Here is a 26,640-nt window from a genome sequence, read left to right as displayed (position 1 = left end):
AGGATGTAGACAGAGTCTTGAGCTAGTGTCAGGAAGCACAGGGTAAGTCTGTCCAGCAGTAATATTACAGGATGGAAATGTCTTATTTCAGTATTACATACTGTCGGTACAATTTGAAGAGGAAGCTTCCCAAACCTCATTCTTATGAAAAATTACTTCAGTGCCTTTGCAATGGACTCTTACGAATATAAAACACACATCTATGTAAGAATATGGAATACCAACTTGTGAAATGAATGTATTGTGTTTAAAGGGCAAATAAATTTTATTTCAAATCACTACATACATACATTATTGCTGCATCCAACAGATTTATACATAAAATGAGATGTTTGAGCAATATTTTCCCAAACCATGTGTCTTTTTAAATGTTATTTTAATTTACAGGAGCCCATGAACTGTAAATTAATTAATAACAAGCTGAAGCACATATCTGGGTGAGTGGCATAAACAGAGCTTATTGCCTTGTGTATAGGATGACTATAAATTGGTGAAAACATGAGTGAATTATGGAGGTCAACTCAAATGAGTGCCAGATAGCCCTTAACACCACTCCAGAGACTCTATTAGAAATGAGAACTATTTGTCTCCCTTCACCTGTAAAGATGTTTCCTACCTACTGGGAGTCCAACTGAGCAAATTTCAGTGTGACAGGAAAAGTAGGACTTATGGTCTAGTGCTTAAGATACTGGACTTGAGAAATCTCCATTTAATTCCTTGGGCAAGTTACTCAATGACTCTGTGTCTTGGTTTCTCATGTGGAAACTCTCTTGCCCTTTGTCTCTTCTATGCAGGTTGTAACCTCTTTGTCTCTGTTTGTACAGCACCTAGCACAATGGGGCCTTGATCTCAGGTAGGATCTCTAGGTCCTAATGTAATATAAATAAAATTAATTTTAGATGGCTTAAAATGTATCCAAAATAGTAGCTTTTCTCTAAATGAGACTGTCATGATTATAAGGCTCAGTCTTGCAACTGGCTACATTTAAAAGGTCAGACCTTCAAAATGTCACTGGTCCAAGACACAAACATGTCAATTCAAGATCTTGGACCAGCATAACTTTTTTTTTTTTAAACAAATTCTTCAGTGTAGGGTAGGGAAAAGTCTTTTATGGCAGTTAAATGATTCTTATTTTTAAGAAGAAGCTGTCAGAAAGATGTTCAAATTGCTGGCATATTAGTAGAGTCCCAGCAAAGATTGCTTAGCGGTGAACAGGTGAGGCAGTCAAAGGTGCAAAATAAATGCACTTTTGCATATGGTTTCAAGGGGTTCCATGGATAAAGAAACTGTCACATGTAGGTCATCACAGTGTGTGTTTATGTGCATGTGAGAGAGACGGCGGGCAGGGGAGGCAGGCACTGAATGGACAATTAGACTTGGATTCCATTCCTGGCTCTGTCACGGCGTTCTATTCCTGCCCTGCTGTTTGTGCTTGGACAAGTCATATCATCTTTGTCTTTCCATTTCTTCATCTATAGAAGGGTAATATTTGCCTCCTTTTTACAGTATCTTGATATCTATAGATGAAAAGTGCTATACAAAAGCTATGAAGAGGCATTATTATTATTTGTTTACTATTCAATCCTATGAGCCTGATTCTGATGAAGACTGAATTGTCTTCAATGCAGTTACCTCTGAGTTACATCAGGGTATGAGGCCAATCCGATCCAACAGATTTATTTCTTCATTGATCCTTAAATTACCAGATGATTTTCTGCTTTGCCTATACTGAGAGGTTATGGATAACTTATTTATTTTTTAATTGAAGATTTGGGATTTCAATGGACACTGTCACCATAAACTCAATGTTGGAAGAGACCGAGCAGTTGACATCTCCCAGATCATGGTACTAAAGAGGACTATCTTAGTTACAGGCTGGGACAGGTACTGTATACATTATTCAAAAATGCAGGAAGAAATACATTCTTAAAATGTACTCTTTGCCTCAGTTTCTGGAGATAAAAATCTATCAAAGTCTAATTTTTTCCAAGCACAGTAACTCACTGAGTAGTTGGCAACTCAGTTCAGGAAAAGATTTAGATCTGGCTGCACATCAGTGGAGAAAAAGTGTGTTGCTTAAAAGATACAGCACAGCTGGGGAAATTATTTGCTCTCTCTTGCAAACTAGGGTCCTGTAACAGTGCGAACTCACCCCTGTGGCACCTTCTGCTGGTTATCCTGGGAATTAGCTCAATCCAGTCCAGAGCACCCTCTACAGGCCGGTGATCCACCTTACTGCCACTGACCCCCATGTCCCTCCAGGACCCCGCTGCCCCTTTAACTGGGTCTCTCCCTCCCAGGGGAACCCCCACCACCTATCCCCACCTTGCCTCAGTATCAGGCTACTGCCAGTCTTCATCTAGCCCCACGCCCGGGGCAGACTGCAGTATCAGCCTACTCATCACTGGCAAGGGTGGGTTTGGACCTGCTGCCTTGGCCTACCCCTGGGTTGCTCTCTGCAACCCCCAGTACCCCTTGGCCTTCCACTAGGCCACAGCCTGGGGCTTTCCAGCCTGGGGCTCCCCAGCCCTGCTCCACCCAGGTACTCTGTCTCAGCTCCCTGCAGCCAGGCCCTTCTCTCTCTGAGTGCAGCAAGAGACTCTGTCTGAGCTCCTGTCTCCCTGCCTTTGTAGGGCCAGCTGAGTTTGTTTGGGGCATGGCCCCAGCTGCAGCCACTTCCCCCAATCAGCTCAGCCTTCAAGCTACCTTCTCCCTGGGCTATCTCAGGCCCTTCCAGGCAGGAGCAGGTGTCCACCCTGCTACAGGCCCCAATACTGCAGTGGCATTGCAATGATGGATCCCTAGAAGCCAAGCTGAATCCCATTTGGAATCTAAGTCCACATTGAGACCATTGTATAATTAGTGCCTAAAGCACGTAATTACCACAGGTTTAGCCTTGCTTGGCCCTATAAAGTATTATTCCCTTTGCTTTTTGCTAATGGAAAAATATTCTTTAATGTTGCTTGAGCTTCTGCAGGAATAAAAAATAAATAAAAGATACTTCTCTTTTCTGCATCCAGACAATATACAGATGCTACATTATACATTCTGTCCATAAATTAGAAAAATCAGAGAATACAGATGCTACTGTACCTAAGGAGGTAATTTATAGAGCAGTTGTTCACTGTAGAATTATGCTAATGGGGTGGGAATAGGATGGGATAAATTGCTTTTGTGTCATCCCCTTTGAAACTCTGAGAACCAAATATTTTTTTCTGACTTTTAACAGCTATAGAACCAAAAAGAAAATCCCCACTAATGACCATGAACATGTCATAGACAGAGGCAATGTTCTGAAAAAAAGGAGAAAAAGTGTCTTTTAATATCAAGACTGCCCATTGCATGTGTTCTGAGGCTCAGTCTGAAACATAAATTTACCTTATAAAGACAGCTGCTGCTTACATATGCTAGCAAACCAATCATTGCTCATTAGTGACTCAAATTCACTTCATTACTCTGAATCGCAGTGATATTCATAGCGAACTACAGAGAAGTAAATGAGCTGAGTGCACTGGTGGTATTGCATCATTTTCATTTGATGACTAGCTGTCCCCACGTTGTTTATGGCAAGCAGGCAAGTATTCAGCCTTGTTACCTGAGATCTCCAGAGCCTCATGCTTCTCCTGGTTATTAGGCTTTCCCCTTGCTCTAAATGAACAGCATCCTTTCAGCAGCTCTTTCAGAATGGACTCTCCTGTGCCCATGCTTCTGAGGCAATGGGAGCATAAGCAGGTACTGCTAAAGACAGAGTGTTGGTTTCCTTCTCTCAGGAATGTCTAAGGCAGTGGTCTCTAACCTTTTTACAGACAAGATCACTTTTTGAATTTAAGTGCAACCCAGGATCTGCCCCACCCCTTCCCGGAGGCCCCGCTCCGCTCACTCCATCCCCACTCCCTCCGTCATTCACTCCCCCCACCCTCACTCACTTTCACCTGGCTGAGGCAGGGGATTGGGGTGCGGGAGGGGGTCCAGGCTCTGGACTGGGGCCGAGGGGTTTGGAGAGTGGGAGGAGGAGCAGGGGGTTGGGGTGCAGGATAGGTGATGGGGTGCAAGCTCTGGGAGGGAGTTTGGGAGCAGGAGGGGGCTCCAGGCTGGGGCAGAGTGTTGGGGTGCAGGGTGCAGGCTCTGAGAGGGAGTTTGGGTGCAGGAGGGGGCTCTGGATTGGGGCAGAGTGTTGGGGTGCAGGAGGAGGTATGGGGTGCTGGCTCCGGGAGGGGGATCAGGGCTAGGGCAGGGGGTTGGCGTGCAGGAGGGAGTTCAGGATGCAGGAGGGGGTACAGGGTGCTGGCTCTTGGAGGGGACTCAGTGCTGGGGGTTGGGGTGTGAGAAGGGTGTGGGCTTCCTGCCTGCCCTGGCCCCATGCTGCTCCCGGAAGTGGCCAGCATGCCCCTGCAGCCCCTGGGAGGGGGCACATGGCTCCGTGTGTTGACTGTCTGTGCAGGCACTGCCCCTGAAGCTTCTATTGGCCACAGTTCCCTGGTGCTTGCAGTCAGAAGCCGTGCGTGGAGACCCCTGCCCCCACCCCAGGGCCTCAGGGGCATGATGGCCACTTCTGGGAGTGGCGCGGAGCCGGGGCAGGCAGGGAGTCTTCCTTAGTCCCACTGCACTGCCGGACTTTTAGTGTCCGGAGATTGCGATCGACTGGCAGAGGCTTCAGGATCGACAAGTCAATCGCGATCTATTGGTTGGAGACCACCTATCTGAGGGCTTATCTTCAGTACCAGGGTAAGTCGACCTAAGTTACGCTACTCCAGCTACGTGACTAATGTAGCTGGAGTTGACGTAGCTTAGGTCGACTTACCCCGGTGTCTTCACAGTGCTGTGTTGACAGGAGACGCTTTCCTGTCGACTTCATAGAATCATAGGACCTAAAGGGACCTCGAGAGGTCATCTAGTCCTGTCCCTTGCACTCATGGCAAGACTAGGCTATTCCTGACAGGTGTTTGTCTAACCTGCTCTTAAAAATCTCCAATGATGGAGATTCCACAATCTATCTAGGCAATTTATTCCAGTGCTTAACCACCCTGACGAGAAGTTTTCCTAATGTCCAACCAAAACCTCCCTTGATGCAATTTAAGCACATTGCTTCTTGTCCTATTCTCAGAGGTTAAGAAAAACAATTCTTCTCCCTCCTCCTTGTAACAACCTCTTATGTACTTGAAAACTGTTATCATGTCCCCTTTGTCTTCTCTTTTCCAGACTAAACACACCCAATTTTTTCAATCTTCCCTCATAGGTCATGTTTTCTAGACCTTTAATCATTTTGTTGCTCTTCTCTGGACTTTCTCCAATTTGTCCACCTCTTTCCTGAAATGTGGCACCTAGAATTGGACACAGTACTCCAGTTGAAGCCTAATCAGTGCAGAGTAGAGTGGAAGAATTACTTCTTGTATCTTACTTATAACACTCCTGCTAATACATCCCAGAATTATGTTCATTTTTTTTTGCAACAGTGTAACACTGTTGACTCATATTTAGCTTGTGGTCCACTATGACCCCCAGATAAACTCCTTCCTAGGCAGTCATTTCCCATTTTGTATGTGTGCAACTGATTGTTCCTTCCTAAATGGAGTAATTTGCTTTTGTCCTCATTGAATTTCATCCTATTTACTTCAGTCCATTTCTCCAGTTTGTCCAGATCATTCTGAATTTTAATCCTATCCTCCAAAGTACTTTCAACCCCTCCCAGCTTGGTATTGTCCACAACTTTTTAAGTGTACTCTCTATGCCATTATCTAAATCATTGATGAAGATATTGAACAGAACCAGACCCAGGACTGATCCCTGCAGGACCCCACTTGTTATGCTCTTCCAGCATGACTGTGAACCACTGATAACTACTCTCTGGGAATGGTTTTCCAACCAGTTTCGCACCCACCTTATAGTAGCTCCATCTAGGTTGCATTTCCCTAGTTTGTTTATGAGAAGGTCATGCAAGACAGTATCAAAAGCTTTACTAAAGTCAAGATATACCACGTCTACTGCTTCCCCGTACACACAAGGCTTGTTACACTGTCAAAGAAAGCTATCAGGTCAGTTTGATATGATTTGTTCTTGACAAATCCATGTTGCTTATCACCTTATTATCTTCTAGATGTTTGCAAATTGGTTGCTTAATTATTAGCTCCATTATCTTTCCGGGTACAGAAATTAAGCTGATTGGTCTGTAATTCCCTGGGTTGTCCTCATTTCCCTTTTTATAGATTAGCAGTATATTTGCTGTTTTACAGTCTTCTGGAATCTCTCCCATCTTCCATGACTTTTCAAAGGTAATCGCTAATGGCTCAGATATCATCTCAGTCAGCTCCTTGAGTATTCTAGAACGCATTTAATCAGGCCTTGGTGACTTACCTTACTCTTCTCAGAGAGGTGAAGTACTGGGCTTGACCGGAGAGTGCTCTGACATTGATTTAGTGGATCTTCACTAGACCTGCTAAATTGACCCATGCTGTATCAATTGCAGCAGCGTCGATTTCCCCATAGTGAAAACCAGCCCCTAGTGGCAAATTTTCTTCAACAGTAGCCAATGATACCAGTACTCTTAAATAGACCATATTTTATTTGGCATTGGAAATAGACAATCAGTGTAAATCAACTTATGTAGAATAAAACAAGTTGGAACTGGATGCTATGCAAAGCCTCATGCAGTGAGGATAAATCCTGTTGTTACAATCTATAAATTAGACATGACTGAAAGACTTGCACTTTAGCAAAGGTTGCATGGCTTTTTCCCAGCAGCCTGTTGAAAGTCCATCACTTTAGACCAGGACAAAGACACTGACCTGAAACTAACAAGGTAAGTTGATCTAAATCACATTAGTTAAATTATGTAAGTTACGTAACTTAAATTGATGTGGCTTAGATTGACTTACAGCAGTGTCTACACTATGCTATGTCGACGGGAGACACTCTCCCATCAACATAGCTTCTGCCTGTCGGGGAAGTGGACTACTGAAGTTGACGGGAGAGTGCTCTCCCATCGACTTATCGTGTCTTCACCAGACCCGTTAAATTGATGCCACTGCATTGATCACAGCAGCACCGATTTTGCCAATAGTGAAACAAGCCCTTTTTCTGATTGTCCTTCCAGAAAGTGATGATCACGTTTTTGTTACTACTCCTGCCCCCACACTCCACTTCTGGTTGGTAGAGATTACCTGAATTATATATATCACATTCCCTCGCTCAGATCTTTTTGGGAATGATTGGTTATCTTCAAAGATAATCCATACGCCATCACTCCTCTGATAGACAAGGCAGAGGTGCTAACTTTACACAATGGATTTCATCCGACTGTGATGCGAGGGAGGAAGAACTTTTGTTAGCTGGTTCAATTTGTTCCCTGCCAGACTGTGGGTAAATGGAAGCTGGAGATTTGGACCATCCTCATCTCCTCCTGTCTGCTTCAAAGAACTCTGCATGAGGGCAGCCTTGTCCCCAGGGAAACCTCATTGGTTTTCATTAAGCTCTGTGTGAGGGCAAGGGTCTACCTGTGTGGAACCTTTTGGAGTGGGGCTGCAGGTGGTGAAAATGATGTGGTGGTGTGAATCTTATGCCATTGTCCCATAGGTAGTATGATGTTGTACTAAATTTATCTTAAGCTACAGCCAACCGGCCAAGAGAAACTGACACCATCAAAAACTTTTTTACTCTAGAAGTCATAACGCCAGTACAGTTCTCTGTCACAAACCATCATCTTTATATCAGTGGGTCAGATGCCTGATCTGTGAATCTAAGTGAAATGGATTTAGTGGTGGCCTTCTTACACTCTATTAAATAACAGTCTCTAATTCAAAGCCAACAGATGCCATTAAGAAGAGTGTTTGCTCTGTCACTGGGAAGGAGAAGTGAATGATAATTTTGATATTAACTGATGTAGAACATGAAGTACGTTGGTCATTAAGACTAGTGACCACATACAAATCAAGAAATGCTTGATTTTGCATTATTGCAAATAGTGACACTTCGTATGATGCTGACCACAATGGAATCAATGGGAACATTCTCACTGACTTCAGTGGGAGCAGGGCTGATTCCTTCATTTAGGATATGAACATAAGTTTTGCTTAGTTTTTGCTGCATCCCCAACTGGAAGATGTGGAAGTGAAATTCTTACTGTGAAAGATTTTAAGTGAGGTCTTGAGAGAGAAGATGACATCCCATATGTTTTGGAGTTTTTGACACATGAAATGTCAAAATCTGCAGGTTTATTTTATTGTATTTTCCACACTTTCTAGAATCAGTAAAATGTTTCATCATGTCTCAGCTCTGGTTAGAGAATATATCCTCTTAATACTAATGCTGCAGGGGGGGGGTATGTGCTATGATGGGGACAGATTCAGCATTTTGTTTTAGCAGAGTGATAGAACAATAGCTGCTAAAAGTATCATGCTTGGATTGTAACACAGAAGAATTTCAGTGACAAAGGAAAGCAAAAGGACACAGCTTTTAAATTTTTCCACTCAAGATTATTAGAGTAAATGATTATATTAAAAAGATACCAATGACATTTTTTGAAGTGGTCAGATATGACTAGGTTCACTTATGCTTTTCTTTTGTTTGCATGTCTCTTTTATTAGAATAATTACTGTCTTCCGACTGAGCAACTTGACTCAGTTTTTTGTTCTGCCTGCAGAATGGAAAGGAGGAGTACAGCATCAAGATGACATCCTATGTGCTGCGTTTTTACCTCCACATACTCTAGTTACAGGTAGCCTAATATTTATTGCCTAATATATCATCCAGGAATTGGGATTTGGGGACATCATTATTATGCAAGGCTGACTCTGTTACTGCATGGGCTGGCGTAGCTAATATGCTGGTGGCTGAGGTACATAACTTACAATATGTGAACAAATTAGAACTTCTTAAGGAGACAGGAAAAGCACACTTTTGGTTCTCTTCTGTTTTATGCCAAATGGATTTCAATTTGCTTCAATGGGGTTACATCAGACTCTCATTGGAGAAAAGGTCAGGGAAGTCCGCCCCATTTTTTTCATATCTGAACAGAATGATTAAATCTGGATATTTTTCACGTACCAAAGCATGAAAACATTTATAATAGAAGGCCCATTATCCTGGACTCAATGGGAATTCTATGGAGGTGGTGATTGGATTATCAAGACTTAAATATTAGGAAAAGATTGAGAATAAATGGTTCAGTTTACCAAAAATTACATACACTAGAATGTTGTGGGTCCTTTTTTTGAGGAGGGGGCACAGTTATAATAAATTAATTTAAATACGGTGGCATATAGACTTATTCTTCACTTAAATTCAGTAGATATTTAATCAATTGTACTTTGCTGGCTCAGTAACAGCCTGCTACTTACAAACAGCTAGAGGAGTTATTCCTCAACCCAGGTGGCTGGGGTTTGTGCTGAAGATCCCTGGTTTGATTGTTGCTGATAGTCATGGGAGGACTGAGTGAGGGATGCAGGGTTTGGCTCCTTTCGAATTTGGTGCTTGTGAAGGATACTGAATAGATATCCCTGGCGACCTCTGTCCCTAGCAAGGGCACTATCTGAGATGGCTAAAAAGTGTAAGCTTTGTGATATGGATTTCTTACCAGAGTACAATTTGAGGCCATAAGCCACTAAATAATCCTCAAATAGTAAAAATGCTTATTGCTACTAGATATAAGCCAGAACCTCAAGTCCAGGGGGAAGATGGTTTTAGGCAAAGAGCTGAGAAAAGGCTCTGAATCAATTTTCTGAGTCCAAACCAATGATTTGATTATCAGTTAGCTAAAAAAACTGGGAGAGATTTATTTTTATTTATTTATTTATTTATTTATTTTGTTGGTTTGCATGTGGCAGAAATCTTGTAAGAGGCAGCTAATCATGTGATAAGCCCAGGGTGCCTGACATATAATATCAGCTCTCAAGATTCTGGCATCTTCCAGTCTCAAACGGAATCCTAGCTCTAGTTTGGCTTTGAACCAGCCACTGCCCATGTTACTGTGGCTACGTGACTATTTTTAGTGCACTAGCTCCATGAGAAGCCAGCTCAGCTCCAAATGTAGATGTAGCTGTACAATGATCTCATACAGATGTATCTCCGGTGACTACTTGTGAATTACCCCAGTGGAAATGAGAATAGCATCAGGTCCAATGTATGGTAAACAGCTTAGTTTGTCAAATCAGGGCATGTCTGACCTTATATTTTGTTAAACTGAAAGCAAGATTTAGAACTTCAGCCATCATCCTCATTCAGTCCTGCTGATGGCAGATAGATTCCAGCCATTAGTTGCTGAATCTACCCAAAATCACAGGGCTCCAGAGAGTCAGTTGTGCTGCTTATGTCTAAGGGTAGCTTTGGCTGAGGTCTGAGATCTGTTACTTTTTGATTTGTGAATTGGTAGATTTTCAAAGCATTGTAGGGATTTGGACACATTACAACTAATGGAAGATATGCATCTGAATCCACTAGACGGCTTAGAAAATCTGTCAATTTCTCCATGGCCTGCTTTTCTGTAAAACCAGAGAAATGTCCTCTTTACAGCAACCTTTGTAGGCGAGGATTAAACATCGAAAGGTTACAGATGCATGGGAATACAAACCCTGCTAATCCTTGTAATGTGACCTATCACGTAAAAAGTGAAAATATTGCTGTGTTGGCAATAAAATACTTCTAGCTGCCTGAAAGATCAAGATTGGCTAGTGAGTGTAACAATGTGTTGTCTTTTCTTTGTCCAATGCAGGGAGCTGTGGTGGTGAAATTGTTGTCTGGAATAATAGTACAGAAAATGCTTACCTTAAAATTTACCTGGATCCCCAAAAATCTCTGAAATCCAAATCGGGTGAGCGAGCATCTTATTGAAGCAGCACTGCTTTCAGGCTCTAGGCAAAACATACATACTGTTTGCCTTATGCATATAATATTAAGTGTGCCACTAAATTACTGATAATTGAGTGGAGATTAGGGGGATTATTTATACCTTTGTCTTGTCAGAGTGACGCAAAGCAGCCTTGAGATTGTACTTGCTTTATACGCTTTAGTTTATTCTCTATACATCTCAAGGCTATTGCTTCTGTTTATTGTCACAGATCTACACCAGCATTTTTATATTATTACCTTCAGCAGGGAGCATTCCCTTAATTTTTGCCTTGTTCAGTGTTGGATAATAAATAATATCAACTGAACCTTGGAGAGGCTGCTACCCTTGAGGCTACCCAGAACCTGAAAACTTCACTGGGTTGATAGTCTGCACAGACTAGTGGCATAACATATATTAAGCACCATGCCAGTTGGAAATCTATAATTATTCCCCACTGTAATCTGTAGTACATTTTATGGCAGCACGCATCTGAGCATAAGGAAAATGGCTTGGAAAAAACCTTCTATAGTTCTTATTTAGACTTCCTTAGGTTTCCTCCAAGTTTTGTGGAGGGAATAAATACTGATATATATATATCACGTCTTGAAATTCATTTCTTATTTGCACATACACTACTCATCAGGAATAGCTGATGGAGTGTCCCTTTATAATGAGCAAGACACTTCAGAGTGAGAATGCTTAAAATATTGTGAATACAGTAGATATGGCAAAGGAACTACCATTATATGAGCTTTCTGATCTTTAAAGGGTCTAAACCCCAAAGGAGCAGATCTTAAACTGATGTAAATTGGCATAGCTGCATTGAAACACGCTGACTTTAATCAGATGAAGATCTGGTCCAGGCAGTGCAGATCATATTACAGCTAAGTGACCCTTAATGGTCCTGCTGTTCAGTAAACATTCCGCAGAGATCATAGGTCAGATGTTCAGACAGTGTAAACTGGCACATCTGCACTGACATGAATAGAGCTATGTCATTTTATACCCTCTGAGGATCTGGCCCCCATAATTGGGGAAAGCTTCTCTTCAAATAGGTATTTGTTCATAATACAAATTATGTATGTAACTCATTGATCCAGCTGCTGGCAATAGAAAATGAGCTAGTTAATATATTTTGTGCTCATTAAAGAGGAGACTGGAAATCTCATAGAGCCAGAATCCACCATTTCTACTGCTGAGTAAAAACCTTATTCTGTGAATAGTGCTATTGAAATCTAAAGGGCAGCTTGCAGGATAAGATACTGCTCACCAAGAGTAAGGGTGGCAGAATTTGGCTCACATAAATAGTTTTAATAGCATGAACAGCCGAAAGATTTAGCTTGAATTCATAAAGTAACAGATAAAAAAACTTGAAAAAAATCAGATGCCAAGTGTTTTTGACATGTCTACTTATACACATAAATCCCTTTTATAATACGGAACGTCTCTTACAGATACTCTGTTACTACAACAGCAACTTAGTTCTGCTCGAAGAATGTCCTCTAGAAGACATACAATGTCTGTAGCTGACTTCTATGACACTGACACTGAGTGCAACGATGCTATTACTAAGCTTCTGTTCCTAGAAGCTAGAAAGAATATTTCAGTGACAGGTACCGTAAAGTAATTTCTACACAGTAGAATCATGGCTCTGCTTACTTTGCCCATACTGAACAACAGTACTTGGAAAAGCTCATTATTAATAGTGATAACTGATTATTGCTTTCACAGTTTCCTTTCCTTCTTGCCCCTCAAAAAAGACCTTACAATATTTCTCCTATAGCATGTTAGAATATTCTTCAAACAATGTTCTTTTGTTTTGCATCCATTCTCATTGTCATCTGAATTAATTTGCCCAAAACTCATATTGAGAGTAAATTTAAATAATCCAGCAGAACGGGTCTGTATCTGAAGCCTGTCTACATACAGAGATCCAAACTGGGTATTGATTTATACCCCCTGCAGTTCCACTTAATTTCAACGAGCTTGCACTAGATGCAAGTCATGGCAGAATTTGGTTTCGCACTGGTATATGCAGCTCTGCCTTTAAGAACATAAATTATAACTTTTGCTGCTTTAACCAGGCATTTTCTGAGTCAACATCATATATTTGCAAAGCCAATTGGAAAGCGTCTGCAGATTGATCTGAAACTATCTGGAAATCTGTTATTAAAAGCACTATTTAGGGGTTTTTTTCTGTATCTATAACATAAATTGATTGACCAGGGTTCCTTTTGAAAGAAAGGTAAAGAAAACCAGTTACATAAAGATTACAGTGTATCACAATATTCATGAAAAAGGTTAACAACAGGTTTCTAAAGAGTGTTTCTAGTACTAGACTTTGTTTTGTCAGTATTGTTCTGAACTGCATACCTCAAATATCTGTTGAGTAAAACATATTTCATGTGACTGGAGTTTACTGTGTCAAGGTGCTCTGCACAATATTAAAACAGTGACAAAAATAAAAATACGGGTTCAGGCATAACAGAGAATTGCTTGTAATAATGAAAGCTGATGATTCTTTCTGCTTATTCAGCCACATTTCTGTGTTTTAGGTGGAGCAAACTTAGTGTCATGTGGAGGTGCTGGCTATGTTAGGTTTTGGAATACCTTGAAAAGCCAGCTCATGGCAGAGTTTGAAGCCCACAGTAGAGCTGGATCCATTATCATGACCATTGATAAAATGAGTCAATACCTCATAACGGGGGATCTAGCTGGATGGGTGAAAATATGGAATATACAGGTACAAGGAAAATATTTGCCTCTCTTTTTGTATTTCTCATGTGCCCAGTTTGTTGGGATAGATTCATAGATTCATAGATTCTAGGACTGGAAGGGACCTCGAGAGGTCATCGAGTCCAGTCCCCTGCCCGCATGGCAGGACCAAATACTGTCTAGACCATCCCTGATAGACATTTATCTAACCTACTCTTAAATATCTCCAGAGATGGAGATTCCACAACCTCCCTAGGCAATTTATTCCAGTGTTTAACTACCCTGACAGTTAGGAACTTTTTCCTAATGTCCAACCTAGACCTCCCTTGCTGCAGTTTAAGCCCATTGCTTCTTGTTCTATCCTTAGAGGCTAAGGTGAACAAGTTTTCTCCCTCCTCCTTATGACACCCTTTTAGATACCTGAAAACTGCTATCATGTCCCCTCTCAGTCTTCTCTTTTCCAAACTAAACAAACCCAATTCTTTCAGCCTTCCTTCATAGGTCATGTTCTCAAGACCTTTAATCATTCTTGTTGCTCTTCTCTGGACCCTTTCCAATTTCTCCACATCTTTCTTGAAATGCAGTGCCCAAAACTGGACACAATACTCCAGCTGAGGCCTAACCAGAGCAGAGTAGAGCGGAAGAATGACTTCTCGTGTCTTGCTCACAACAACACACCTGTTAATACATCCCAGAATCATGTTTGCTTTTTTTGCAACAGCATCACACTGTTGACTCATATTTAGCTTGCAAATAAGTTGGGTTTTACCTATTTTCTAACAAAGGAAAAAGATTGACCAACATTTTCAAACTTGGGGCCTAAAGTACCCATTGAAGTCAGTGGGAGTCTTTCCATTGATTTCAGTGGGTGCTGGATCAGACCTGGGGTGCCTATAGCCATGCACCTAATACAAAGCCTGATGTCAGAAGTGTCACATTTTTCTTTAAAACCCAGGGGGAAGAAAATCTTAGAGAGATTTGCTCCCATCTTTCCTTCAAGGGCGGGGTTTGCCCCTCCATCTATCACACACAGCACGCTGTGGACCCTGCTCAGAAGATCTCCAGATCCAAAATATCCCCCTTCCTCAGATAACTGCCATTTCCTTTTCACCAGGACTACTGCCTTGGTTCCAGTGAGAACAAAGTAACCCAGCCACCTCCCCTGATAAGATCGTTTCAGCCACACGATGACTGTGTTACTTATCTGGAGACCTGTGTGCGAAGCAGTTGCCTGCTCATCCTCTCCTCCTCTTCAGACTGCAGTGTTGTTCTTAGTGATGTGTATGGTACAACAATTGGAATATTTGGCCAGGTAGAAACACTTCTCTTAGCAACTCTTATGGGTAGTGCTGGCTGACACAGAATGCTTCACTTCCAGAGAGATGACTTTTTAATTAACTGCTTCACTGCTGGTCCTTCACATCAGCTTCTGTACTGCCAGAGCAGTCCTGTGGGGGTCTGCCATTCAGTTTAACCATGTTTGCTATTTCTGTGCAGGACATAGCAGAAATATCTTGAACAGATTTTCTCTTTAGATTTTGGCATTTCTACTTGAATTCTTGTCTGGGAAAATCGAATGCAAATGAAAACATACATGTGGCTAGGAAGTTATCCACACTTTTTATTTAAGTTCAGAATGCTTGGTTTCAGTCTCACTCAAGTTTTGGGCAAAGATTGAGTCACTACTGGAGCTGGCCAGGAATTTCCTGACAAAATGGTTTTTAGTTGGAAAATGATAAAACATTTCATGGAAATGTAATTGTTTCTGACAAAACTTTTATTGGGGAAGGCTTCTTAAGTCCAGGGTGGAACTTCTGGTCAAAACAAGAGAGAAAGATACTCCCCTCCTCCCAATAGCTGATTTAGAGCAGGGATTTGAACCTGGGTATGCACAGCACAGGTGACTGACTTAAACCATAGGCTACTGGCTATTCTATGTTAGGCTTCTCTCAACCTCTTCTCTTGAAGCTGCACAACTTTGTACCAATGGGCTAGAGAGAAAGTGGTTAGGATGACCCAGATTCAAGTCCCTGCTCTGCCTGATTTGGAAAACTTTTGTAGGGCAGGAAAATCGTTTACTGTCCAGCTTTAGTCACCGCTGACTTTTTCTTACCTACTACTACTCCTGAAGCCATGTTTCAGCTCCAGTAGATACTATCTGAATCATGGAGACATGTTTTCTAAGAAGAACAGATGTAACATTGTGAAACCATCATAGCTCTAATAAGAATAAATAATAATTTAATGTATCATATTTAGTCACTATGAGTGGGGCGAGCCTCCCCACCTAGTGGTAAGAGTCCACCTAGTGATATGGGGGTAGGGGAACCTGGGTCCTCCCACTCCACCGGATTTCCCACCCAGGTCCTCTTGAGCACTATAAAGCAGGAATCTGCTACCTGTGGTCCAGTGAACACTGTCCTCTGCGTCCCTTCCTACTGCTCTGCTCCCACCATCCGGGTGCATCATGACTGGCACCTGTCCTTGGCAATCTGGGGATCTCAGCAGGCTAGGGATTCCTGGCTCTGTTCAGAAGCTATCCCCATGAGGAGGCCTCCCTGGTGTAGTCCCTCTGCAGCAGTTGAGTGCAGCTCTGCCTCTTTCTGCCTGCCACCCTGCTGTGCTGAAGACACTCCCTTTTGAGTCCCTCCTCCAACTGGAGCAGGGCTATGGGGGTGGGGCTTTCTGGGGCCAGAGTTGTTCCTGTGTCCTTAACTCTCGAGTATGGGGTTTATCCACCCCATCATAGTCACTCATTCCTTCACTGCCTAAAACATTAAAAATGTTACCAGCTTCTGTTAAGTTTGTTAGTAGAGGTGCTAGGAAAATGGATTTATCCCTTTTGGGGGAAATTGTGGCTTTTTGAAATTAGTTTTTGTTCCAAATAAGAACAGAGAGTCAAAATATCAGAATTTTTTGAGAAATGAAAAATTCTGAAAAAGTTTCAAATCAGAAATGCTGAAACAGAAAACTGATATTTTTAATAGAAATTATCTGACGTTGCTATGAAAGTCTTCAATTTTTCTGATCAGCAATGTGAAACATTTAATCAAAGTATATATTATTTTCACAAGAAACTACACTATATTTTTGGTGGGTGTGGGGGGGGGAATTTGTTGAACTAGCTCAAATTCTTAGTTTTTCAAGGCAGGGTCTTGTGTTTGTCTCAGTCTCTGTGTTTATACAGTGCCTAGCACAATGGGGACTCTAATCTTGGGTGTAGCCTCTGACAGTGATGGGCAACCTGTGGCCCATGGGCAACCTGTGGCCCATGAGCCACACGCGGCCTGTCAGGGTAATCTGCTGGCAGGCCGCCAGACAGTTTGTTTACATTTGCATGGCTGCCCGCAGCTCCCAGTGGTCACGGTTGCCGTTCCCGGCCAATGGGAGCTGCGGGAAGCGGTGCAGGCCACAGGGACGTGCTGGCCACCACTCCCATTGGCCTGGAATGATGAACCGCAGCCACTGGGAGCTGCGGGCGGCTCTGCAAATGTAAACTAACTGGCAGCCTGCTAGCGGATTACCCTGACGAGCCGCAGGTTGCTCATCACTTCTCTATGAGGTACTATAATGTAAATAATATGGATCTGGGTCCAGGGGACCAGTTGCTCACATAAGTATGCAGGAAAATAATGAAAACCAATACCCATTTTAAAACTTTGCATCTGGGGGTACTTCTATATGAAAGGGGTTTAAAAAAAAAGTAATAAATATTTCTAATTCTGAGCGCTTTAAAATGCTTTCTGGTCTGCTTATTAGGAAGAGCACTGGCGAATTGAAAATACTCCTTCCCACCCCAAAGGAGAGCAAAATCAAGATGAAAATGTGGGCCAAAGGGAAGAAAAAGATGACGTTCTAAAGAAAAAAGAAGCCCCTGTTCTTGGAGGAGAGCCATCTCCTAAACCCCCGGAACGAGCTATACTTGGTATGGAAGACAAAGAGGAATCTGTAAACATGTAAGTCATTTATCAAAAGGGGGTTTGCAATGGCAGGCTTTGGCATATTTTTTTTAAAAGTTTGTTTTCATCCAAATCGAGACAAAAAAAGTTGCTTTTTGTTTTGTATGTGTTTACTTATTTATTTATTGTGGAACAGAAATTCCAAACCATTTTTATTTGGAATTTTTGAAATGTTTTATTTCTTCATTTTTGATCAAAATGAAATATTTCTACATTCCCAAAATTGAAATGTTTCATTGTGGTTTGTTGCCCGATGGAAAATCAAATTTTTTGGGGGGCAAAATCGAAATTTCCCCACAGAAAATGTCAATTTTGCAAAAGTGTTTTTTCTGTCAGAAAATCACGTACCCTTTGAAGGGACAGAGCCTCAGTGTCTCTGCACAGAATTCCTCCTGGAGTGCCCCTATGTTATAATACCACCTAGCTCTTTCTGTTCGTCAGTAGATCTCAGAATGCTTTATGAAGGGGTTAAGTTTGATTATACTTTCTATTTTCCCCCCATTATATTACTGTTTTATATACTTTATAAGTGAGACAGAGAAGTGAACTGACACAGCAGGCCAGTGGAAGAGCTGGAAGCAGGACTCAGGTGTCCTGAGTCCAAGTCAATGCTTAATTCACTAGGCCAGTGTTTCCCAAACTTGGGACGCCGCTTGTGTCCCTGGCGGGCTGGGCCGGTTTGTTTACCTGCCACGTCCGCAGGTCCGGCCGATCGCAGCTCCCACTGGCTGCGGTTCGCTGCTCCAGGCCAATGGGAGCTGCTGGAAGCAGTGTGGGCCGAGGGACGTGCTGGCCACTGCTTCCCGCAGCCCCCATTGGCCTGGAGCAGCGAACCGCGGCCAGTGGGAGCCGCGATTGGCCGAACCTGCGGACGCGGCAAGTACACAAACTGACCCGGCCCACCAGGGGCTTTCCCTACACAAGTGGTGTCCCAAGATTGGGAAACACCGCACTAGGCCATGCTTCTTTCCTATAAATGAGCCCTAGCGTGGTATGTGTTAGTTTGTTAAGCATTTTAAAACTCTCTGTAATTGAATTACTTCCTGACAAATTTTATGCTGCTTTAGTGATATATTTTTAGACTACACTGTTCCTTCTATCATAACCATAATAAGCATGCAATTCATTACCTCCCATTCCGAGGGTTTATATTTGTTCTTAATGCTCAAGTAGTTAGGTCTATATCTCTGAGAAAATACAATGTACTCCTAAATGTTTAAAACTTTAATGACTCTTTGTAACATGGACTGTGTCAAGGCATAAGAGCAGTAAAATTAAACTGTACACAAGTCCTTTTTTGGCTTAAATAATTTCCTGAATGTAATAGCATGAAACATTTACATTAATAAAAGGTTTTAAAAGGTTATATTCTTACATGAGATTATTAGAAATGTCAGATAACGTCAACAAAGTATGAACAAAATGGATTAAAATTAACAGCATTTTTGTGATAGATAAGATTGTTTGTGCAGAGCATAGCAGTACGTTCTTAAAGATTAAAGAGCAAGTGATAAGTATTTATTGTGGTGAGCAGCAGCTTTAAATATAACGGATCTCGTTCTAATCTTAGAGCAATTCCAGTGATTTCAGTACAGTAGCTCCTGATTTACTTTGTGGTAAATGACATCTGAATCAGGCCCAAAATCCACAGGTTTTAATATTTTCATAGAAAATGAAAAAAACTGCTAAAAAATAATCAAAGTTGAACCACTGCAGTATAACAATGAGAACATACCTTGCCTTAAGCATGCTCCAAATGCTCCCCAGCAAAATCTCTGGGTTCAGTAAGATTGCAGATTCTGCTATTTTCAGAAACATACTAAATGTGTGCTTGGAGAAACGCCAGATTTCCCTTCTACCCTGGAGCAGAACAGGTGGTTTAGTAGACTTCTCTTGAGAGAGAGCTGATTTTTTTCAGAAGCACCTGAAGACAAAGAGGTGGAATTGTTCCAATTCTAATACCTCTATACAAGCATATGAGAAAGGAGAATGGCGTCTGTGTACTCTAGTAAATATTTCACTAGTATGTAGTCTTGGGAGCCATTACATCCTCAGTCAGGGCCAGATGCATCAGAAGTGGGGCCTCTTAGTACTTATTACTAGAACATCTTGATGTGGTTCCAAAGCATTAAAGGAACAGTGACACTCCTTTACAGCACATTCTCTTTGTAGACCTATAATATCATGAGGCTGTAGCTCGGGTAGTAGGTTAATCATATTTATTATTTTTTAATAGAATGACAGTGAGTCTGGATGGAAAGTAGTGCTGGTCATAAAAAATCCAACAAAACATTATTTTCTCAAAATATTCTGATTTGAGAGAATCAAAACGTTTCACAGAGAGGGTTTGATTTTGGCCAAAGTTCCAATGAAAACCTGTCTGCCAAATTTCCTGCTAGCCCATTGGCCCAGTTCCTTGGCAGCCTGGGGCTCCAGGTCTATAGCTCTGGGTAGGCTACAAGGCCCCAGAGCTGGTACTACACTCCCTTTTTCAGAGAACTTCAAAATTTCGGGGTTTTGTTCCAAATTTTGAAATCCTCTGCGAAACAGAATGACCTTTCTCTGCCCAGTTATAGTCACAAGGAAAAGAGCTTACTCTCAGTCTAGGAGGATGGATCGGAGTCTTGGTAAATGGCCTAAAAGTGCTTTCTCTCATAGGATCTTAGTGAAAGAAAACGTCTCTCATTCACTACAAAGAGATTTTTGCAATCATTAGATAGTCATTTTACACATGAATAATAAAAATGACTATGGGCCCAATCCAACACCCATTGAAGTCAATGGGAGCCTTTCTATTGATTTCAATAGACTTCTAATCAGGCCCTATAAGATTATATGTAGTCATGTAGCATATGGTTACTGAAACAAAAGCCATATGGAGCTATACACATGCGCTATATTCTGACAATCAGCATATATGGGCACAGAAAGATGTGACCCTTTGAATGCATGATAACATATGCCAGGCAAAGGATAAAAATAGAAACTGCAGGAGGAGACAAAATAGATGCCTATCATTTTGTTTTTGATTTTAAATTTTGGCCAAAAAGAGTCATTTGTATCTTCCTAGGTTCAGTCCATGGGAAAACACAATATTGGGTAAAAAATACAAAGAAAGCAAAATCCAGAAAGGAAAGAAACATAAGTTCTTCAATGGGAAGACCATGCAAAACTCCACTGGTAAACAGCCATTTTGACTTCACAACCTCAGTAGTTATCTTGCATATCTGTAAGTACAGAATCTTACGGGGTCTTTCCTGGGGAGCAAGTCTGAGCCAGAACCAAAGGTAATGGAGTTATTTTTACTGATAGGGAGTTAATAACGGTTCTAGTCTCTTCCTTGGGCCATCTTACAATAGATGTCTGCACTAAGACCTGCTCTCCTGCAGAAAGAATCCAGGTGGAGACATATAGGTCCAATTTGCAGTGAACTCAATGAGCTACATGATTTGTGGGTGGTGGCACATTCATTTCTTACAGGTGTACGTTAGACATCCCTACTTTCAAATATGGCCAATGCAGCGTAAAGGAGGTTGGGGCACCATTGATTTGGCTGAGATGTGCTACATAAATATTATCTAATTTTATCAAGTGCAAATGTAGTTTGCTTCAAATTACATTGAATTACATATTTAAGAAATAATTGAAAATGTTTTAGCATTTGCAATTTCACAGTATGGACTCATTGGGTGGCCCTTAACATTGTTAATTATCTTTAGAAACCTGATCCATTTTCTTTGGTTTTATTTAAATAGGTAAGCAAAACTATTTTTACTCTGTATTTTCTGGAGGATGTTATGTATTACAGAGAAGAAATTGGAGAGTATCCAAATTTACTTGTGAAAAGTGTCACTTCCAAGTGAAAACTGGGTGTTTTTTTCCCCCCTTAAATTCTTAGCTAAGAACCAACAATCCTGAGCTTTCTCTGGTTGTTTCAAATAAAAATGATCGTGGATTTAATCTGTACAGCTGTGTTTACAGAGCTGAATGTTTCTTGTCTCTGAGTATTATAGCAGCACAAGTGCAGTAATATGAATGAAGATAGACAAGAAAAATTACCTTATCTTAGAAATACAATTGGGCTGTTATGTGGAATTAATTCTGGTTTTTCAATCATCCTGCTATTTTAAAGGAACTTTTAGGTCATTAAATATTGGAGCCCTCGAGGCAGTTGTTGAAATGAACAAGCCTGACTTTGTTCTAAACCCTGACAAATACTTCGGGGAAATGACTGAGGAGAAGTGCCCTGAAAATCTGAAGCTCCCTACTCTTTCAGAAAGTAAGTAGACCTTGATTATATTCGCATCACTCCAGCTTTCAGTACAGAAAGGCAAAAATAAAGGTCACTAGCTTTTGCCATCTGTGCGAAAATAAGATGAAGGTAATAGAGAACTCTAAGATTTATTGCTTAGTTGCTGATCTGGGGCTTCAACACAGCAGCAGGACACATAATCCTATTTGAACAGCTTCTTATTTTGTAAGGGCTTGATCCAAAGTCAACCGCAGTCTATGTCAATGGGAGGTCTTTCCTTCAGTAGGTTTTGAATCAGGCCCTAAATGTTCATAGACAGGATTACTCTGAAGCATTCACTTCTGATTCTGTTCTTGGCAGAAAAGAACAATCCTATTTTTAACAGGTTTTGACAAACCGATCCCAGTGAGAGAGAGATTTGGAGGGCAATACCAGTAAATTTCTGCTAAGCTGATTTGTGTCCCCATAAAGTGGGATGTTTCTGGTAGTATGCTGAGGAGTCCCCCTTTAAGGACATTTTCATAGCATACACTGGTCTCCTTCCCACTGACAATCAAAAAAAGACAGGAGGTGACAGATGGGGCAGGAGGGTCTCCAGATAAGCATGAGGAACAATGCCATCTCTGATGTAGCCCCATTTGAGAAATGGCAGAAAGAGACAATTCTTCAGTCAGCTTTTCGCACCCAACTTCTGAATCTTCAGATGGCTGGCAATAGCAAAAGCACTCATGAAAACCAAAAATTCAATGAAACAAGGAGGGAAATGGTGAAAAGATAAGTGCAGAGCAATTCTATCCAGGCTGACTGGAGAAAACATTTACTGCTATACTCTATCATTACAGAGTGCCCTTGGGCCATTACACTGTGCTTTACATATTCCTACAAAACAATCACAAAATGAATCCTCAATAAAATAACTATTACATCGGAATGTTCTTTAAAATACATATGGGTTGTCTGTACCTCTTGCCAACCTATACTTTTCCCTCCGACACAAAACCAAGCTAACTTTTTTGACAAGGTTTATATAACTGCTTAAATGTTGATCCATAAAGAAAATTGGCTTGTCTGATTGTTTATTGTGACTGCACTCTCTCTGGCACTTTCCCTGATGACTCCCTAATGCTTCTCCTTTCTGCTGCTCCTTCAGAAATCCTGATGTTGAAACATCACTGCTAACCATCCTCCTGTAGCATTTAGGGCTTGTTGTAAAACACATCATTGTACTATTTATTTGATAAGGCTTATCTACAAAATTTAGCTATTTTAATGTCAATAATTTATGGTTATAGGTGAGGTACTGTCAGGTTTGTGTGAGCCAGATAGCAGGGATCAATTGAGAAGTATGAGGAAAGCATTGAGAGAGTGTGTGTGTGTGTCGGGGGGATGAACCAATTAAATGAAAGCCTTTGCAGCTGAATCAGCAAGGCCAAATTTTGGCATTGCATGTCTACATTTTAATTTTAAAGATTGCTTCTGTAATCTATATCTTGCAGTTGGATTAATTGCCACATGAACTTCATTTACTAGTCAGGTGCCTGTTCCCAGCTGGCAAAAATATCTTTTTTTCTCAGTGTATGTTTACCAACCCACCGGTGTTCTCTCTCTCTTTCTCTCTCTCGCTTTGTCTCTCTGTCTTGCACCTGTGAAAGATTCAGGTGTGGAATAGTAGGGTTCTATTTATGTGTGACTGATTCCAACCTCTTCTCATTAATCCAACTGAAATTCTTGATGCGTAGACTAAAGAAGCAGATTTTACACTTCGATATGTACATTCTATTCTATTAACCAAAATAACATACAAACACAAAAAGTAAAGAGGGGGAATCCAATGTGTAATAACAAGAATTGAATTAGGTGTAATTAGGTAGGTACAAAGATAATAAAACTAACAATCAAATGTCACAAAGATAACACTTAGTAAATCAAAGTTTATAATAAAGTGGTGATGGCTTCTCACTAATCTGGGAAAGCAACTATTAGCCAAACATGGATCTTTAATATAGATTCTTGTTGGGTCAGTCAGCTTGTGTCAATTAGTAGTTATGGGCTATCAGTTACCAAAATCAAGGTGAGAATTTTTTTAAAAATGTCAACAGTTAGGCCTTATCTTGCATGTACTTAAGCAAGTGACTTACTGTAAGCACGTTAGTAGCCATATTGAAGTTCCATTAAGGTTAGGCATGTGCTTGATTATCTTGTTGAATTAAGGCCTGTGCACAAGCGCACCATTGATCTTCTGCAGAGTCCCACTGATGTCATGGGAATTCTGCCTGTCCAAGGCACTTATATAGCCCCCACTACTGTTGTATCTGACCACCTTACAACCTGAAAGTGTATTTATCCTCGCAAAACCCCTGTGAGGTGGGGAATTTGCACACATGCAGAGGTCTGCATGTGTGGATCCACTTGCAAAGTCTAACCTTTACTCTGTTTGATATCCTGCTCCAAAACCCATTGAAGCCAATGGAAACACTCCCATTGACTTCAGTGGCCTTTAGATCAGGACCTAAATGCCCAATTGTTTCCCCTAAGTATTAATAACAACAAATCATAGTCAAGATTATTCACGCTCAGTCACATACCTAGATATAATAAATGTAAACTCCAAATATATTCTGAATGATTTTAGAACTGCTCTCTAATTTCTTCAGAAATTTGCCAATTAGTAAATTACAAGTTAATTATGTATTAAACACAGATAATGTATTAATTAGTCTTTTCTCCATTTCCCTTTGTTTCTGGTTCTGTTTAATATCAGGATATGGTAAATTATTTAAAATTCATTAAGGATCTTGTCCAAAGCCCACTGAAGTCAATAGAGAGATTCCCATTGACTTCAAGCCTCATGACTCTAGATGAAGTCAGTGTGAGCTGCTGATATTCAGCACCTGTGAAAATTATGCTCTTAATTCTTTGAGCCATGTACTTCCTTATCGCCTACTCTGCATGAAGGATGCAGCTTCTTGCTTAAGAAGTAATGAGCAGTGCACAGTTAGTTTTAGTGCACTTATGATTATTTTTATGGTCTCTGCACTGTTAACGGTCATTTGGGAATATTGCTCAATCCCTATGTAGAAAGCTTGTTAAAATGCAAGTAAACATACATCTATGTGTAATGATTAAGCCATATCCACAATCTTAATAGCTCAGGTACATATTCTGATTAGTTTAAAATGATCAAGGCATCACCTGGGTAACAACACAGGAATATATAACGCCTTATCAAGTTAATGAATTCTTTGGGCCTCCCTTCTTCCATGGGAATGGTCCAGGTATGCCTCCTATCTCTGAGCTACTCATAGAGATGTTCTCAGGCATCAGGGTAGCAACTCAGTAAATATTGTTTAATGCTTCATTTGGGTTGATTTTAATGGAAGGGACATATACACACCAGAGGGCAGAATTTGGTCCTTGTTCTTGGACTAGAGATCCCTGAAAACCAGACAGCTGTGCACCCAAATACATGATTGTAGGATACACTTGCTCAGTCATGCAGATAGTCAACTAGCAGTTTAAATTCTTTTGTTTCAATACAGGATAATTTGATTTCAGCTTTTTATGACCCTTTAACAGCAGTGAAGAGATTAAAATAAATTAAAAGAACAGTGTTTTTTTTTTTGTTTTTAAAAACCACAACAACCTCTGTTCTTTCTCCCTCTCAGCTAGAGGATTCATAGCTTCATATCTTCAGAGGCAGACTGGAATTTTAAGGTGCAGATTCTAGAATGAGCACTCCATATGAGTAGACTATGTAGGCACAGGATTCCACCCACAGGGCATCCTTTGCAGAATCTGGGCCTAAATGCTTAATGTACAGATTAAGCCAAAAAGGAAGAGCAAAATGTAAAGTAATTTCCAAAGAGCCACAATCTTCTCTTAGCAGATCTGGAAGCAAAAAGTCAGTATTGTTCTCTCAGATTTATTCTGGTTTTGTTTCTGTTTCCCCCCGCCCCCTCCTCTAGTGGCTTTCTTTTTAACAGTGCATCTTACCAAACATGAGTAAAGTTGATTTTTGATGTGAATTTAATTCCTGTTTTATAGCATTGAAAGCTATATTTGATGAGAAGAGCCTGTTCCCAAAAGAAATTCTGGACCGTGAACAAAAAACAAGGCAACTGTGTGAGCAAATGTGCAACGAAGGCAAGATGAAAAGAAATAAGAAGCAAGCAAAGATGAAAGAAAAATAAACCTTCCTGTTGTTACAAAGAAGATAAGTGCAAAGAATGCGATATATAGAATGAAGCTGGCTTTGCCACAAACGGTTTAACAGAGTAAGCCCTACTTTTAGGGTCAAATCTTCCAGTATTTGCTTGGGGCCTGCTCCTTACACAGTATTTACAGGGCCTTTTCCTGCAACCAGGTACTCAGTGTGAGTAACTTTACTCATGTAAATCTCATTGAAGTAACAGGGAGTCAATCAGAGCACTACATGCATGTTTGTCTGCAGGACCAGCCTTTCTGAAAAAATCTGCCTGAAGTTACTGGCCGTTCCACATGCAGAGGGTTGCTAATTTGGGTAATTTTGCAGGCTTAATCCTGCAAACTGTTAAACATGTGATTTCCCCACTGAGTTCAATAGGACTATTCATGTGTGTAAATAAACTGATGTGCATAAATATTTAAAGGGGTAGAACGCTAGTTTTGACTGGGAGGAGGAACTCCAGGTTTTTTTCCTTATGAATTTCAAAACATGTTAGAACAGTGTTTCTCAAACTGGGGCCGCCGCTTGTGTAGGGAAAGCCCCTGGCGGGCCAGGCCGGTTTGTTTACCTGCCCCGTCCGCAGGTCCAGTCAATCGCGGCTCCCACTGGCCGCGGTTCGCTGCTCCAGGCCAATGGGAGCTGCTGGAAGCGGTGCAGGTCCAGGGACATACTGGCCGCCATTTCCAGCAGC

At 41.1% G+C, this 26,640-nt stretch overlaps 1 protein-coding gene across 1 annotated transcript in view; it reads left to right on the top strand.

Moving 5' to 3' along the window:
* WDR49 (WD repeat domain 49) overlaps positions 1–25,935 on the top strand; it is a 68,800-nt gene extending 42,865 nt beyond the window's left edge. Inside the window, exons 9-18 of the mRNA XM_024195593.1 lie at positions 1,769–1,884; positions 8,580–8,710; positions 10,703–10,811; positions 12,269–12,432; positions 13,375–13,562; positions 14,649–14,846; positions 17,294–17,490; positions 20,564–20,673; positions 21,626–21,772; positions 25,790–25,935. Of these exons, the coding sequence (XP_024051361.1) occupies positions 1,769–1,884; positions 8,580–8,710; positions 10,703–10,811; positions 12,269–12,432; positions 13,375–13,562; positions 14,649–14,846; positions 17,294–17,490; positions 20,564–20,673; positions 21,626–21,772; positions 25,790–25,935 (1,506 nt within the window). The remainder of the gene's footprint in view (positions 1–1,768; positions 1,885–8,579; positions 8,711–10,702; positions 10,812–12,268; positions 12,433–13,374; positions 13,563–14,648; positions 14,847–17,293; positions 17,491–20,563; positions 20,674–21,625; positions 21,773–25,789) is intronic.
* Positions 25,936–26,640: the final 705 nt, after the last annotated feature.

The sequence above is a fragment of the Terrapene carolina genome, unplaced genomic scaffold (genome assembly GCF_002925995.2).
Source record: "Terrapene carolina triunguis isolate 2854851 unplaced genomic scaffold, T_m_triunguis-2.0 Scaffold88, whole genome shotgun sequence".
NCBI classification, from domain to species: domain Eukaryota; kingdom Metazoa; phylum Chordata; order Testudines; family Emydidae; genus Terrapene; species Terrapene triunguis.
Note: the sequence above shows the minus strand (reverse complement) of the source record. Positions and strands in the feature narration are given on the sequence as shown.